Source organism: Phalacrocorax carbo, chromosome 25 (genome assembly GCF_963921805.1).
Source record: "Phalacrocorax carbo chromosome 25, bPhaCar2.1, whole genome shotgun sequence".
NCBI lineage: Eukaryota > Metazoa > Chordata > Aves > Suliformes > Phalacrocoracidae > Phalacrocorax > Phalacrocorax carbo.
In genome coordinates, this window is record NC_087537.1 from 3,726,235 (window position 1) to 3,742,866 (window position 16,632).

Genomic DNA, 16,632 nt, shown 5'->3' on the forward strand with positions numbered 1-16,632 from the left:
CGTTCCAGGGGTGATGCTACGACAGGACCCAGCTCTGTGCTCCCCCCTCCCCGTTAGCAACCCTATTAACCAGTATTTTTGTCTCCCCCTTGCAGCTCGCACCCTGCCACGAGCCACTGCCGCAGGTCCCCACCACAAATCACCCCCCAACCACATTTCACCAGGTTAAGTCAAGCTCAAACAAGAACCTGACCTAAATCCCCACCCCCCCCAAACCGGGCTGGATCCCATGGCAGCGACCTCACTGACATCTCCCAGGGAACAAAAATCTCTTCCCGGGTGCGAAGGATGGGGTGCAGGCACGCCGCCCCGGCTGCAGGCAGGTGGCTTCCTCCATCACCGGCATGGCAGCGCCGGGTTTCGGAGGCAGGGATCAGAGCAGCGGGCCTGGCGGGCAGCAGCAGCTCGTGAAGCCCTCCTGGTGGGACCCGGCGTGGCTTGCCCACGTGAGGCTGGCAGAAGGACAGGCGGCTGCCAGATCTGCAGGCCTCGGGCTGAAAAACACAGGCCGTGTACCTCCATCTCCAGAAAATAAGGGCTAGCGGCTATGCCGGGCTCAGAAAAAGCCGGAGGCCGCAATGGGATTTATCCCAGCCCCATGGAGAGCCTTTGGGGGTCATGGGCAGGAGCAGTCACAGATGCTGACCCCAATGTCTGCCCCATAGAAAGGCTTGGGGCAAATGGGCACATCCCATCCCACGGCCCTATTTACAGAGCTGGGGCACGGGCAGGTGTCTTCCATGGGGGCAGCAGCCCTGCTGATTGCTCTCGTTAATGAGATTATGGGTAATCAGGCTCCAATTGGTGTCGGTGTGGTTGGGGGCTGCTCTGCATTGTGTTACAACATCACCGGGCAGGGGGCTCAGTGTGTGTCCCCCCCCTGGAGTGGGGGCAGCCATGGCTGTGTGGCCGGGAGCGATAGGGCAGCACCCTGGGGTGCAGGGGGGCACTGAGCATCCCAGGATGGCCACAGGGAGCATCCTGCGATACCGGGATGCAGCGGGCATCCGGGGGTGGCTGTGGGGGGGCATCCCAGGATGACTATGGGAAGCAACCTGGGATGGCTGCGGTGAGCACCCCGGGATGCAGCAAGCATCCTGAATGCCGTGGCACACATCTTGGTACAGCTGCACTGGGCATCCCAGGGCGGTGGGGGTGGACACCCCCGAAGGATGCTGCTGCCCTTTGAGGGGGGATCAATTAAATAAAGCAACCCCCCAGCAAATGCTCAACTGGAAAGAAAAATCCCATTTCCTTTCTGATTTTATGCATTTATTTATTAAAGCCTGATACAGAGGTGGATTGGGAAGGGAAGAATAAAAAACCCCAAAGCTCACAACATTATTTATTTTGGACACATAATTAATAAAACTAAACCCACCCAAACATGACGCAGCACCAGGCACGGCTGCCCCCCCTCCGCTGTCCCCCATGCTGATTTTGGGGTCTCCCCTGGTCTGATTTATGCAAAAAGGAGCAAATTTGCAGCCTGATGGGGTGCACTGCCCCTGGCTGGATCTGGCCCTTGCGTCTGACCAGGGCAGGATCAGCCCCAGCAGAAGCAGGGGGATGCTCGGCCAGTTTGGGAGCAATCCCAGCAGAAATGGGGCAAGATGTGGTCAGCAAGCAAGGGAAAAATCGAGGAAAAACTACATGGGTTTAACTGAAATGCTACAAAAATAAAGAGGATTCATACTAATACTAATTCGTGAGTTAAACGACACTGCTGGACTGGTCTGTAGAGTTTAGGCCCTGACCAGGATCCTTTAAAAATAAGCCTTTCTAGAAAAATTGTAAATTTTTATATAGTTTCTCTCTAGTATATACACACACACACGCACACGGCCCCTGCTGCAGGCGGGAGCACAATCAGCCTTTAGAAATAAATTACAAACTCCCCCAGTCACTAGCATCAAATATACAGATCACTTCTTGCAGCTGCTTTTTTTTTTTTTCCTTCTTGATTTTTCTTTTTTTTTAAGGTGCTTTTTCAGGGTTTTTGGGAATTTTTGTTTGGTTCTGAGTCAATCCTACCTGCGGAAGCGTTGGCGTAAGTTTGTTTCGGTGTTTTTAGCGTGATTATCTTCATTGCAAATATATAAACCCCCCCTCTGGACTATTTACACCCTGACCCCGGGAGATGCTGAGAGCGCTCATTAGCACTGGAAGTTCGTCTGGGGAAGAGGGGTCAGGCAGGGGGGCTCCATGGCGGGGGAAGGCAGCGGGACTGGGGGGACCCCATCCCACTGCGTCTCCATCCCCGCTGCGTTGCCCAGGCCCTGCCTTCCTCCTCCCTCCAGGCTCCGGTGTCTTCCTCTGGCTCCTTCGTGTGCTCGGTGCCCCGTCACAGCCCCGGGACGGGACAGTGACACGGAGCACGGGCCATCCCGTCCTGCCACAGGGTGGGGGGCGGCCCATGGGACACCCCCCCCAGCCCGGGCAGCCTCTTCCCCAGCCGGTAGCAAAGTGCAGGCGAGATCACACCATCCAAAATATTTTTTAAAAAGGGAAAAAAGGGGTGGGGGGAACAACTCCATTCGCAGAGTGTGCAGGTGGGGACTGGGGCTCTGGGGCCGTGACCCCAAGTTCCCCCACCGTCGCCCAGTGCCCTGGGATGGCAGCAAGGGGAGCTACAAGTGGGTGGGTGTGGGGGGCTGGGGGACACGGGGCCATCGGGGGGGCAGGGGGCAGCGAGCCCTTAGCTGGGCATCTGCACCTCGTCGTAAACATCCCTGCCCTCCGTCTCTTCGAAGGTCACCACCACGTCGTCCGCGTCCAGCTGGAGGGACAGGTGAGGGCGTTAGGTGGGATGGGGACAGGGGTGGGGATGGGGATGGGGACAGGGGTGGGGATGGGGATGGGGACAGGGACAGGGGTGACGATGGGGACAGGGATGTGGAGGACAGGGATGGGGTTGGGGACAGTGATGGAGACGAGGACAGGGTGGGGATGGGGAGGGGTCAGGATTGGGGACAGGATTGAGGGCAGGGATAGTGATGGGGATGGAGACGGGGATGGGAACAGGGGCAGGGATGGGGATGGGGATGAGGACACAGATGGGGATGAGGATGAGGATGGGGACAGAGATGGGGATGGACACAGGCACGGGCACAGGGACAGGACAGCACCGTAGCGGCTCCCAGCCCGTGCCGGCACTACGTACGCATTTGAGCTCGACATCCCGGAAGATCCTGGGCAGTAGGAAGCGCCGCAGGGGCACGGTGAGTATGAGGATGAAGGGCAGCGCCAGCGAGGCCTGGGTGGACTTCACCACCCACAGCAGCACGAGGACGATGATCTGGGTGAAGGTGAAGAGGTGCATCCGCCAAGTCTTCACCTGTGGGATGAAGAGCCCAGGGGGGTCAGGGTGGTGGGTCCAGCACCCCACACCCTTCCTGGGGTGCTAGGTACTGGGGGGGGACAGGACCAGTGGCCCAAAGAGCCCAGCGAAGGTCAGCGCTGAAGGAAGAGGCTCTTTGGGGAGCCCCAAGCAATTGCAGGCAGCACCGTGGAGTGCCACAGCCCAGGACACCCCAAAGCCCACGGCCACCTGGCCCGGTGACATAGGGCTCACTCACCCGGGTGACGTAGGGCTCTTTGGGGTGGTACTTGGGTGGCATCAGCAAGAGCAGGATGCGGTCGAAGAGCTGGATGCCGAAGAGGGAGGTGATGCCCATGTAGAGGAAGATGCCGAAGAGCACGGCCAGCGGGACATGCTTCAGGACGGGCTCCAGGAGGATGGAAACACCTGCGGTGGAGAAGGAGAGCTCAGGGAGAGCCTCTGGGGGCATCCAGCCCTCGCCGCCTGGGGTGGGAGGCACCTCCCCAGCTCACCGATGAGCATGGCCACCAAAAGGCCACTGATGCGTTGTTCCTTGACCTCCAAGATCTGGGATTTCTCGCCGGGACCGGAGGTCTTGCTCATGATGGTGAGGGCATTGACGTGGGTGATGGTGCGGACGGTGGCGGCGGTGAGCCAGGGCATGCCGAAAAGGGCGACCAGCCCCCCCATGGCCACAATCAGCAGCAGGTCCAGGTGGAAGCCAGAGCCCTTTACCAGCTTCCTCTCGGGCTTGCTGACGATGAGGCTGCCGGGGACAGAGGGGATGAGTTGGTGACACAGCACCCCGGGAACGTCCCCTCCATCTCCATCCCACTGGGAACCCCATAGACCTCCCCTCCCCATAGCCCCCCCATCCTCACGTGGTGATCTGCGTCTCAAGGAAGATGAGGATGAAGACCAGGAGGGCAGGCACAACGGCAGCGAACATCATCCAGGTGGGGAAGGTGGTCTTCTCCCCCATGGGGTTGATAAACCAGCCCCGGGCAGACGAGTTGGTGACATCCAGCCCTTCGGGGACCTTCAGTTTCTGGATGGGAGCAGAGATGGGGGAGTGAGGGGACAGGGACAGGGCACAGGGACGAACACCCAGTTCCACGTCCCTTTGTTGGGGATGCCCGCCCCCCCAGCCCCCTCCTCCCACTGCTGCCAGACCTGCGTGTATGTGTCCTCGATCGAGAAGTCGACCAGCGCCATGACCAAGATGGAAATGGGCACCCCGAAGTCCCCGATCAAGCGCCGGGCCTGTGGGGACATTGTGATTGTGTTAAACCTGCTCATGTCCCCACCTAACTGGGGGGGTCCCCCTCGCCGCGTCCCCACCGGCGATGAGCTCTGGCAAAGATCTCTGGAGGAGCGTGCAATGAGTTTGCACAGTCTCAGCCAGCCCCTTTTGGGAAACCGCACCCACTGAGCTCCCATTTTGCTGCTAGCGCTGCCCCCGCCGAGGGTCCAGTGGGGTGTGGGGGATGCCACCGTGCCCCCGCCCCCCCCCAGTCCTCACCCTGCCAGGCAGGAAAGCGCTGTTCTTGAACTTGCGGAGGAAAAAGGCCAGGAAGAACGTGCCGGCCATGAGGATGAAGGACAGCAGCGCTGTGTTGGGCTCCGGCACACCGGACGTGACCGTGGGCTGCACGTTGTAATGCCGCTTCAGCGGGTTTTCCTTGAAGATCTGGGAGGGAAGGAGAGAAGGTCAGGGAGGATGGGAGACCTCCTAGCAGGTGAGGGATGGGGGATCCGCCTGCACCCGTCCTGCCACACTGGGAGCCCGGGGGCACCGTCCTGGCGGGTGTGTGGGTGCAGGGTGCGCGCCAGGGTGACCAGCGAGGCTGGGAGCTTGGCACATGGTGAGCGGGGGGGTTATTTTTAGGCTCAGTTCGGAACTTCCACAGTCCTTTGGAAATGGGGCCGGAGCAGGGGCTAGGTGGCATGGTGGGGACAGAAGAGCATGGCCCCGCTGCGGACCATGCGTCACCCAGGGTGTTTGGGGCTGCGCTGAGCTTGTAGAGGGGTGCACGGGGGTGCCTTGGTGTGACGGGGGTCCAGGGTGTGATGGGGCATGTGCCTGCCTCCTCTCCAGCACCAGAGATGTCCCTGGGAGCACCCAGTGCGCGGGGTGACACCACCCCATTGCTACCAGCCACCCGGGAAAGGTCTGAGCCAGGGGATGGGGGAAGAAATCGGGACTCTCTGGGCAGTTCCTGGGCAAGGACTATGTTTGTGGCAGCCCAGGTGGGACACCTGCCTGGGCTTCACCTCCCTGCCCCAAAATGCCCCTACAGAGAGAAGCACGAGTTGGGAAACACCTGGGAAGAGGGAGAAAACGCTGGGAGATGGGCTCTATCCCTGCCTGCATCCCTCGCCCGACTCCCACCATTTCTACAGAAACCTGGGTGATGACAACAATCTGCAGCCCCCCCCCCGCCCCTTTCCCCACCACGGGACACACGCACCCCTCACCTTGACGAGCTTGGAGAAGGTCTCATAGATGAAGATGAGGGAGATGAGGAAGGAGAAGATCTCCTGGGTGTAGCGGGACAGGTAGCGCACCAAGAAGCTGCCCTCGCAGGCCACCACCACCAGCACCAGCAGGATCAGCCAGAAACCGATCCAGACCCGTCCCACGATGTACTCTAGGTGATGGTTATTGCAGAACTGGGGAGCCAGAGGGAACAGCTCCGGTCAGCCCCCCGGAGCCCTGGGCATGGGCACCCAGGTGGGCAGGACCTCAGGGTCCCATGGTGGCCCTGTGCCTCCTACCTGGGGCCTGGGGGGTGCCAGGATGGGATAGTGGTACCCCAGTGTGGCAGGACCCCTGTGAGCTCACCCGCCTGGCAGCACCCCAAGGGCAGCACCTGCCTGGCATCACCCACCTCGCGTCACCCCTATGCCATCACCCGATGGCTCCTGCCTGCATGATATCACCCACATGCCATCCCCCCTGTGCCATCACCCGCATGGCAGCACCCCGTGCCTCTGCCAAGGCTGGTGCAGATGCCACAAGCCCCCCTGTGGGGACTGTCAGCGGTGGGTGGGGGGCACCCAGAGGTGTGGGGTGGCACCCACCGAGTAGAAGGCTTCCTCGAAGACGAGTAGGGGCCCAGAGAAGCCGACGACGAGCAGGGGCTGGGCGCTGAAGATGCTGAAGACGATGCACTGCACGCAGGTGGAGAGGAGCAGCTCCGGCACCCCCATTATGCCGTTGGTCTTCTCACCTGGGGGCGGAGGGGTAGAGCTGGTGGGTGCTGGGGGGCACAGCGCTGTGTCCCCCCCATCCCAAACTCCTTGGCACCAGGATTAGGGGGTGCGATAATGACCCCAGGAGCATTATCCCAGGGGATGGTGCTGCAGGCAGCGGCACCCAACACCCCTAGCCCCCAGCCCCATGCCCAGCAGGGGGATGTCCCTGTCCCCCAGCGTGTCCCCGGCCTGTCCCCTCCATTACTCAGCAAGCCTCCGAAGGTGATAGCAGGTGTCAGTGCCGCAAAATAGATGAAGATGACGGCAGCAAGGCACTGGGGGTTGAGGGCATCCTTGATGTCGCTGAGGTATTTGGGGTACCGGCGGCGGATGTCCTGCACCAGCCCCCCAAAAGGTCGCTTCGTCCTGCGCAGGGGGTCGTCATCCTCCGGCGCCGGCGCCTCCAGCCCTGGGTGCACAGTTGGGTGGTCATGGGGAGTCTTCGCGTGCAAAGCGGGATTTCCACCACCCATGGGGATGGGGGGTCCCGGGGGGGGACTGGGATGGTCCCTGTCATACCCAGGCCTTTTAGGAAGTCCTTGTCCATGTCCTTCATGGGGGGCTGGTAGCGGTGGCGGAGCAGCTTGTGCTGCAGCGGCACCAGGCTCTGGAGGAGCTGCTCGCTCAGGGTCTCGGTGGGTGGCACGACGATGCTGGCCTCCAGGAATTCCTCCACCCCCTGCAGCAGGTCCTGGCGGCCCTTGGCCAGGTAGGCATCCCGGCGAAAGACCTGCGGGGTGCCCCGGGGACAGGCGCTCAGCCATCTCCAGCACCCTTGGGTGCTGCTGGGCACCTGCCTGGCCCCTGAGAATCCCCGGAGGGGTGGGGCATTGTGGGGACACGGGGGCAACAGGGCATGGGGGCATGAGGGTGAGTGGGGCATGGAGACACTTGGGGACAGGGAGCATTGGGACCACAGGGGCATGAGGGGATGGGGATAAGGGGGGACATAGAGACATGGGGGATTTTGGACAACAGGAGCATGGGGACGTGGTTGCTTTGGCACATGGGGACAAGGGGACATTTGACCTGTGTGGCATGGACACAGGAGCATGGGGAGATGGGAGCGTGGGGCTACAGAAGTGTGGGGACAGGGATGCACACGGACAGACATCAGGACAGGGGGGCATGTGGAGGCGGGGACATGGGAACAGGGGCGCACGGGGACATGGACACCCAGAGGGAGGAGGACACAGGTGCGTGGGGACAAGGGGACACAGTGGCACGGGGACACAGGTAATGAGCACAGAGGGGAATGTGGCACAGGTGGACGAGCTATTAGATGGTGCAGCTGAGGACTTTGGGGTGCTCAGGGGGGCTGGCACCCAGGGCGGCGGTGCCAGTGCCGGTACTGGTGGCGGTGCCGGTGCCGGTGGCGGTGCCGGTGCTGGCGGTGGATGAGCGTACCCTCTCGGACATCATGGTGGCGATGGCGCGGCCGATCTCATGATAGCTGACGTGGGGGGTGTTGGGGCCCAGGACCACGAAGAGGAAGCGGACGGGCAGGGGCACTTCGAGGACGGCGTCCAGGTTCACCGCGGCCTTGAGGCGCACGAAGGCCAGCGTTGGCTGCTCCAGGAAGGCTGCGCAGCCTGGAGGGAGGACGGGACGGGAGGGGGATCACGGGGGGCCGGGCATAGGCACATGGGGACACAGGAGAATGGGGACATGGGGACATTGGGATATGGAGACAAGGGGACACAGGGGTACAGGGACAGAGTTATTTGGAGGCAAGATGACACAGAGGCATGGGGACATGGGGGGACAAAGGGGATGAGACAGGGCGCACAAAGACATGAGGACACAGAGACAGAGGGACACAATGACACGGGAGCATGGGGACATCAGGACATGGGGACACAGGTGTAGGTGGGCGTGGGAGCACAGGGACATCAGGACATGGGGACACAGGGGGACGGAGACACATGAGGACATGGGGGCAGAGGGGAGTGGAGAAATGGGACATGAGGGCAAGGGACATGGGGACACGTGGCCCAGAGAGCAGCGCTGAGCGGCAGCAGGCGGTGGCGAGGGCTGACGACGGGGAGAGTCACAAAAGGTGCAAGAAAAGCAGCGAGTGAGCGAGCAGGCAGACACCAAAGCTCCCACTGCACACCCTGGCCCTGCACCCACCGCCCCGACCCTGCACCCACCGCCCCGACCCTGCACCCGCAGCCCCGACCCTGCACCCGCAGCCCCGCTGACCACTCACCCACAAGGACCAGCGTGGCTTCAGCATCCTCGGGGATCTTCTCGGGGAGCTGGGGTCTATCGGACGTGCTCTGGCTCTGTGGCGAGCAAAACAATGGCAGGAGTCATCTGGCTGTCCTTGGTGGCCGTCTCCTGCACGGCCCCCTCTGTCCCCCTCCATCCCAAGCGTGTCCCCCTCCATCCCCTACATGTCCCCTTTGGTCCCTGCAAGCCCAGCTCCCTTGCTACCACCTCCACACCATCCCATGGCATGCCTCCCCTGCTTGCATGTGCGCTCATGTATGTGCACATGTGTGCAGCCATGTGTGCGTGCACGTGCCCGCAAGTGCGCCTGCACACGCGTGCATGCGTGTGTGTGCAAGTGCATGTGTGCACATACGCGTGAGGGCGAGAGAAAGCGGTGTGTGTGGTAGTTTGGGGGGCGCTTGTGCTCGTGCACTTGCGTGCGCTCGTGCCTGTGTGAGTGTGTGTGGATAGGTGTGCAAGCATGCACGAGTGGGTACGTGCACTCCCCGGGGATGCACAGCACGGGGGCGGGGGGGCGGGCTGCACGAAAGCCTGTATACCTCCTGCGTGTGCCTAAGTGAGTGTGTGCATGCACCGGGGTGCACACGTGCATCTCCCAGCAGCCCTCCACGCACCCCGGCTGGACCCAGCAACCCCGACCCCTGCCCCGCGCTGCCCCGTTGCCCCCCGCCGCAGCCCCGTTCCCACTTGCCGGCCGGGGCCCGGACAGCCTGTGCATCTCCAGGGGCTGCTGCTCCTGCAGCAGCGGCTGCTGCGTCTCTGCCTGGCCCGTGCCCGAGCGCTGCAGCTGTGCCAGTGGCAGGGTCCTGACCGAATGGCCCTCGCTGGGGTGTCTAGAACAGTGTGGGGGGGGGTGTCAGATGGGCCAGCACCACTGATCCCCCTAAAACCCCACAAGACACCCCCAGCCCCAGGGTGTGTGTGGGGACCCCCAAACTGGGTTGGAAGGCAAAGCCAAACAGCAGAAGGGCTTTTCCACCCTATGCCAGGCTCCAGCAGGTCTTTCTGGAGGCAGCCCCAGCCCAGACATTGGGTTCCGCCCCCACGGGACCATCAGCCCCGGCCGTACTTGTGCTGCAGCAGCAGCGTCCTCAGGATGGCCTCCTGGTCCTGTGGCTTGATCTGCCCCTCGTAGATCATCTGGTCAATGAGGATGTGGGCGATGGCCGCCAGCGAGGTGGCCGCCACATCAAAGAGCACGGCGCCTGCAGGGACAGCACTGTCACCGGCCGGCCAGTGTGGGGGTCCCCGCCGCCATCCCAGCCCCAGCTGGTATCCCCACCTTTGGCCAAAGCCCGGCGGATCTCCAGGAGGCTGTGGTAGGTCAGGAAGGAGAGATGGGGCTGGCCCCAGTGCTCGTCTTCCTTGAAGTCCTCCTCCAGCTTGAGCCAGTGGCCAGCCTCCATCCAGCACAGCTCGTTCGTGGTGTCCATGACCAGCTCGTGCAGCTCCACGTAGACCTACAGCCAGAGCCGAGGGGGGGTCAGGGTTCCCCTGGCCACACCGGGGACCCCAGGAGCCCCAAAGCTGCAGCTGCTTGTGCCAGCACACACCCCCCGCCCCATGCCCCAGCGTCTCCAGGGGCCAGCATGGGGTTGGTCCATGGGTGGCCACAGCCTGCCCAGCCCTGGGAATGGGGAGGGAATGGGGGTCCATGGGGCAGCACCCACCTCATGGGTGTCCTGCCGGGACACAAGCCTCCTGCTCCCTGCCGCCTCCAGGTCCACATCAGTGTCCGACGGAGCTGCGAGCGGAGCCACTGCTGTGTTAGCTGGTCCCTGCCCTGACCCGGAGGTCTGTTGGAGGTGTCTCCCCCATCGCCCTCATCCCAGCCGCAGCTGGGGTTGCCTGGATGTGTCCCCTGCTCCATTACCCCCACCCCAGACCTGACTGGGACTCACTGGACATGTCCCCCACCCACTACCCCATCCCAGACCCAACTGGGCTCTGCTGGATGTGTCCCCACCTCTACAACCTCCATCCCTAAACCCAGTTAGGGTTTGCTGGATGTGTCCCTCCATCGCCCCCCGCCCTGCCAGTCCCCAGCTCCGGCCCCTCACACCCCTGTAGCCCAGCTCTGAGGGGAGGGTGACAGTCTGGGGACATCCCCGGGGCCAGGGTGAGGGCAGAGCTCGTGGCCACACTCTGCCTCACCACCCTGCCACCAGCACAACCCTGACCCCAGCGCCAAGCACTGCCCCTTGGACTGGGACAGGGATGGGGACAGTGCATCCCTGGCCAGCCAGACCCCAGGAGCCAGACACGTCCCTGTCCCCATCCCCTGCCTACCTGCTGCCCCCCCTGCGCTACCCACAGCCCCGCAGGCTTCAGCCCTATAAAGCGGGGGCTGAGCCCCACGCCCCGCGGCCGCCCTGTGTGCACCGTAAATCCCAGAGCACTTTGCCTTTGCTGACAGTAAACACCAGCGCGGCTCCTGCCTGCCCGCTGCCACCCCGGTGCCAGGGACAGGCTCACCCCGTCCCCCCCCGCCCTTGCTGGGGACCACCGCGGTCCCCACCGCTGCCCCCGGCCAGGTCACCCGGAGGGGTGATGCTGCAAGAGCCGCATCCCGCTCCGCTGGCTGCAGGATGCCGTGCCCACGGGAGCGGGGACAGGGTGCGTCCCCCCTGCCCGGTGTCCCCGATGGCGTTGGTTGTGGCACGTGGGCACGAGCCTGTCCTCGTCCCGGCCCGCTGCCGCCGCTGCCGAGCTGCCCGGCGCCAGCCGGCGTTCAGCCCCAAGTGGTTCTTGTCCTCACCCCAAACAAAGACTTTATTTATCCTCAATCAGCGGGCGATTACGGGCAAGCAACAGCGGTCACCCTGCGGTGTGCCCTGACGCCCGGGGGACGGTTACCCCGCGGAGCACGGGGCTGGGGGGGGCGGCAAAGCCGGGGTGGGCGGCATGGCGGAGGGCTGGGGGGGGGAAAATGCCAGGGCTGGGCTACGTCCCCCAGTGCCCCCCGCGGTCACTCACGCTGCCCTCCACCACGGCGGCTCGCCTGTCCCGGGGGGACCCCGGCCGCACGCCTCCTCCCGTCCACGTCATAGCATCCCCGCCGGTTGGGCAAATACTGGCTGCAAAACACACACCGCCGGGACAGGGGGGTCAGCGCCGGGCACCCATGGGTGCCCAAGCCTCCCCTTGCCGATGGCAGGCAGGGCAACATCCGGCCCCCTCCCCAATTTAGGGGACTCACCGCAGGGGCGTCAGCTCCTCGGCTCTGGCCCTCCACGCGTGCAAGGACCCGGTGCCAGCGCCGGCCCCTGTGCAGAACAGGCGGCAGCGTTATCCCCCTGACCTGTGTCACCCCAAACGGGCACCCGAGGGTCTGGATGCCGGGGGCCAGCGCGGCCCAAGCATCCCCTCAGGGCGGCAGCCTGGGATCAACCAGGCTTTGGGCAAGGGGATGCTCTGGGGCACACAGACCCCCCCAAACTCCCCTCGCCTCCCTCCCCTGGGGGTCTCAGTCATGGCCTCAAGCACCCTGGGTGTCCCTGAGCTTGGCCCCCTCTCAGGTACCCGCAGCCCTGGTGCTGGCACCTCGCTGGCTCTGGGGCTTTGGCAAAGGGCGTTGCTGCCTTTGGGCGATGTGATCCCGAGGGCTGCGCGTCCCTGCCTGACCACCCTGGGCTGCGAGCAAGCCCCGCTGCCCATGCAACACCAGCACCTCTGCAACACATCTGTGCAACGCTGGCACCTCTGCCATGCTGGCACCCATGCAACGCTGGTGCCTCTGCCATGCTGGCACCCATGCAACGCTGGTGCCTCTGCAACACATCTGTGCAACGCTGGTGCCTCTGCCGTGCTGGCACCCATGCATCGCTGGTGCCCCTGCCATGCTGGCACCCATGCATCGCTGGCACCTCTGCCATGCTAGCACCCATGCAACGCTGGTGCCTCTGCAACACATCTGTGCAACGCTGGTGCCTCTGCCATGCTGGCACCCATGCAACGCTGGTGCCTCTGCCATGCTGGCACCCATGCAACGCTGGCGCCTCTGCAACATTGACACCCATGCAACATGTCTGTGCAACACTGGCACCCATGCAATTCTGGCACCCATGCAACTCTGATGTCCCTGCAACACTGGCACTCGTTCAACATGTCTGTGCAATGCTAGTGCCCATGCAACACATCTGTGCCATGCTGGCACCCGTGAAACATGATGCCAATTCAACATGGGTGCCCATGCAATGCTGGCACCTATACAACGCCAGCACCCATGCAGTGCTGGTGCCCATGCAACACGCCTGCACCATGCTGGTACCCACGCATAGGTGGCACCCACAGAACTCTGGCACCCGTGCCACATGCACCCTTGAACCACTGGTGCCCCTGCAATGCCGGCACCCACCCGGTGCCAGTTCCTGTGCACTGCTGGTGCCCACGTGGCACCATCGCTCCTGCAACGCCATCACCCATGCAACGCCATCGCCTCTGCAACGCTGGCGCCTGTACGACACTGGTGCCCATGCAATGCCATCCCCACGCAATGCTGGTGCCCACGCGTGCCCAGTGTCCCCCAGCACCCGGGGGAACCACTCACTGTTCGTCTCCTCCATTGATAGGCGAGAGCCCTCTATGCCAGGGTCCTCATAGCCTTCGGGGTCCAAGCTCCTCCTCATCCTCTCCTCGTAGGCCTCCTGCGGGACAGAAAGAAGGGGCTCAGTGGGGACCGGCACCCCCAGTACCTCGCCGGGGCCATGCCGGGGGTGGGAGCTGGCAGGGGCGCAGCGGCAGAGCCAGGGCTTGGGGCCGGGTCTCCCTACCTGGCCGGGCCCCTCCATGGCTCCGGGCTCGGCCCCCGCCGCTGCCTCGCTGTGTCCCGGCAATCAGCCCGGCGGCACCATAACCCGGCGCTCTGCGGCGTCGGGGCGGGCGCGGGGGGAAAAGGGAGAGAAAACATGTTAGCAGAGGCCAGGGCAGCACTCGGTGCCCCCCGGGACGTGGGGTTTGTCCCCTGGGATCGGGCTGGGGCCGGATGCCGAGGCTGTTCCCGCAGCCTCCACCCGCATAACCCACTCCCTGTGGGTCGGGAGGTCCCGGGGCTGGGGGTCCCCGGGGACGCGGTGCCCTGCCCTGCTGCCATCTGGGATGGGAACCGACGTCAGGTGACGGCAGAGCCCCGGCAGCTTCCCACCAGGGACACGGCATCCCGCCCCGGCCCACCCGTGCCCACGCATGCTGGCCAGTCCTGCTGCGTCCTGTGCCTGGGGGTCAGGTCCCCTATGGCCCCACGCCCACAGGTCACGTCCCATATGGACCCACACACATGGGCTGGGACCTACACGACCCCTCGCATGTGGTTGGGGTCCCATAGAGACCCACGCACATAGGTGGGGTCCCACACTGCAGTGCCCAGAGCCCCCAGCAAGCCCCCTCAGCCCCTTGGCAGAGCGCTGGGGTGAGAATGGGGAAACTGAGGCACAGCTGGGCTCACGGGGACCTGCCGCAACCCAGGGTGCGCAGCCGGGGGGGACGCGCCCTGCAGCCCCCCCCCCCCGCTCAGCACCCAAAGCCCCTACAGCCCCCTGGGCGGTGGGTGGGTGCCTGGAGGGGGGAAGGCACAGCTTGTGCCTGCATCCCCCCCGCACCCCACTGCCTCCCCCCACCCCGAGCTGCCCCCCCCACCCCGCAGCTGCCCCGGGGCCGTGCCGGGGGACAACCGCCAGGGGGCGCCCTCCCCCCCCCGCACGCCGCCCCACCCCCACCCCCGGGCACCCCCGGTGGGACCCAGGCGTCCGGGCCCCCCAGCCCCACAGCCCCCATGACCCCCCACCTGCCACCCAGCCCAGAGCCTCCAGGGGAGGGGTGGTCCTGCCCTGGGACCCCCAGCGCCCCCGCCCCAGCCCCCCATGGGGATTCCCCAAGTTGGGGGACGGGGGTGGACGGGGATCCCAGCTGTCTTCCGCCACCCAGCCCAGGGATCCCACATGGGGGGCTCACGGAGGGGGGCTGCAAGGTCAGGGGGGCTTTACGGGGGGACCAGCCCCCCTAGATCTCACCAGGGTGATGCAGGAGCTCGCTCCCGGCCGGGGGCGGCGGGAGCCAGAGTGGGGTCACGGAGACCCCGCTGGGGCCATGGGATCCCCGATGGGGCGCGGGAGCCGTGGCGGGGCCACGGGAACCACGGCCGGCTCCGGACACGGCCTCCTCCTTCCTGCCCCGCCTGGCCCCGCAGTGCCGGTGGCCCCCGGCCCCCCGCACCGGCCTGTCCCGGGGCCCCCCGGGCCCCCCAAGCCCCACCAGTGGCTCTTGCATCAGCCCGGTGCACTGGGCTGCACCCCGCTGATAACGCCCAGCCGGTGTCGGCCCCCGCCCCGCTCCCCCCGCTGCCCCCTGTGCTGCCCTGGGACCCAGGCAGCGCCCCGAGGCTGGGGTGAGGGGCTGGGGGACTGCAGCACACGGGGCACCCCATGCCCAGGTCACCCAGACCCGCCAAATCCACCCCCATGCCACCCTGCACTGTATAGAGCCCATACGTTCTACACGGTGTGCGCGGTACAGAGCCCACGTTTCCTACGGCAGGTATCATGTGTGCAGTCTAGAGCCCATGCCTCCCACACCTTGTGCATGGTATGGAGCCTATACCTCCTACGCCATGCACCCCGCGTGCGCAGTATAGAGCTCGTATCTCCTGCACCACATAGCCAACATGCTCAGTATAGAGCCCATACCTCCCACACCATGCAGCTAGCATGACTCAGGACTGGACTCATGCCTCCTACGCGATATATCCAGTGCAGCTCAGTATAGAGCCCATACCTCCCAAAGCACACATTGCATGTGCTCAGCATGGAGCCCATACGTCCCACGCCATCCACGCAGCGTGGCTGGGATCCCTCATGCAGCAGGTACTCAGTATGGAGCCCATACATCCCACGCCATCCACGCAGCGTGGCTGGGATCCCTCATGCAGCAGGTACTCAGTATGGAGCCCATACATCCCACGCCATCCACGCAGCGTGGCTGGGATCCCTCATGCAGCAGGTACTCAGTATGGAGCCCATACGTCCCACGCCATGCAGGCAGCGTGGCTGGGATCCCTCATGCAGCAGGTACTCAGTATGGAGCCCATACATCCCACACCATCCACGCAGCATGGCTGGGATCCCTCATGCAGCAGGTACTTGGTATGGAGCCCATACATCCCACGCCATGCACATGGTGCAGCTGCGCTCCGTCCTGCTGTGGGTACCACCATGGCTCAGTATGGAGCCCATATGTCCCACACCATCCACGCAGTGTGGCTCAGCTCCCCGCCACAGCAGGTACCACCACGGCTCAGCATGGAGCCCATACACCCCTGGCCCACAGCACCTCCCACCCCAGCACACCCCGCTGACACCCCTACAGACCCCACCCCATGCCGGGGGCACCCAGGGGTGGTCCCCCACCCTGCCCTCCCCCACCGCCCCCCCCCGCACCCTGTCCCCCCGCTCCCAGCACCCAGGGACACTCCCAGGTGCTGCCGCCACCCGCGACCCCACACCTACCCCCGGGGTGGCTCTGCGACGCCCCTGCCCTCGCCACCAGCCCCTGCCCGGGCTCTGCTTGCTGCTGCCCGCGGGGAAAGAGCCGTGCAGCGCTGGGGAGGGTGGCCAAATGCCCTGAGTCACGCTTACCTCCCTAATCTCCCCCCCCTCGGGCTCACCCGGCCCCCCTGGGGCCCCCCATAAACAAGGTTATCGGGGCGCAACAGCTTGCGGCGTCGAGGCTGCGCCCTGCCTGCCTCCTGCCTGCTGCCTGCCTGCGCCCCACAGCCCTCCCCAGCCGCTCGCCCTGCCTTGGCTCGGCCGTGCCACGCTCCC

The 16,632-nt window shown here is 64.6% G+C and overlaps 1 protein-coding gene across 1 annotated transcript; it reads right to left on the reverse strand.

Moving 5' to 3' along the window:
• Positions 1 to 1,250: 1,250 nt before the first annotated feature.
• Positions 1,251 to 16,453, reverse strand: SLC4A1 (solute carrier family 4 member 1 (Diego blood group)). Its single transcript, XM_064473505.1, has 22 exons — positions 16,318 to 16,453; positions 13,591 to 13,682; positions 13,368 to 13,464; positions 12,018 to 12,084; positions 11,795 to 11,895; positions 10,489 to 10,562; positions 10,101 to 10,278; positions 9,888 to 10,023; positions 9,510 to 9,651; positions 8,793 to 8,868; positions 7,988 to 8,172; positions 7,100 to 7,310; positions 6,786 to 6,989; positions 6,407 to 6,555; positions 5,801 to 5,995; positions 4,845 to 5,012; positions 4,496 to 4,585; positions 4,204 to 4,370; positions 3,835 to 4,088; positions 3,579 to 3,748; positions 3,164 to 3,337; positions 1,251 to 2,779 (listed from the first exon to the last, which is right to left on the reverse strand). Exons 2-22 carry the CDS (start codon positions 13,606 to 13,608, stop codon positions 2,699 to 2,701), a joined length of 2,937 nt encoding a protein of 978 aa, XP_064329575.1. The 5' UTR covers positions 13,609 to 13,682; positions 16,318 to 16,453; the 3' UTR covers positions 1,251 to 2,698.
• Between the last annotated feature and the right edge of the window lie 179 nt (positions 16,454 to 16,632).

Coding starts and splice junctions, on each gene's coding strand:
- SLC4A1 (XM_064473505.1), bottom strand. Junction 10,563..11,794: donor CCGCCGTGGTGGAGGGCAGC/GTGAGTGACCGC, acceptor CTCCGCTCGCAG/CTCCGTCGGACACTGATGTG. Junction 8,869..9,509: donor GGCTGTCCGGGCCCCGGCCG/GCAAGTGGGAAC, acceptor TGCTCGCCACAG/AGCCAGAGCACGTCCGATAG.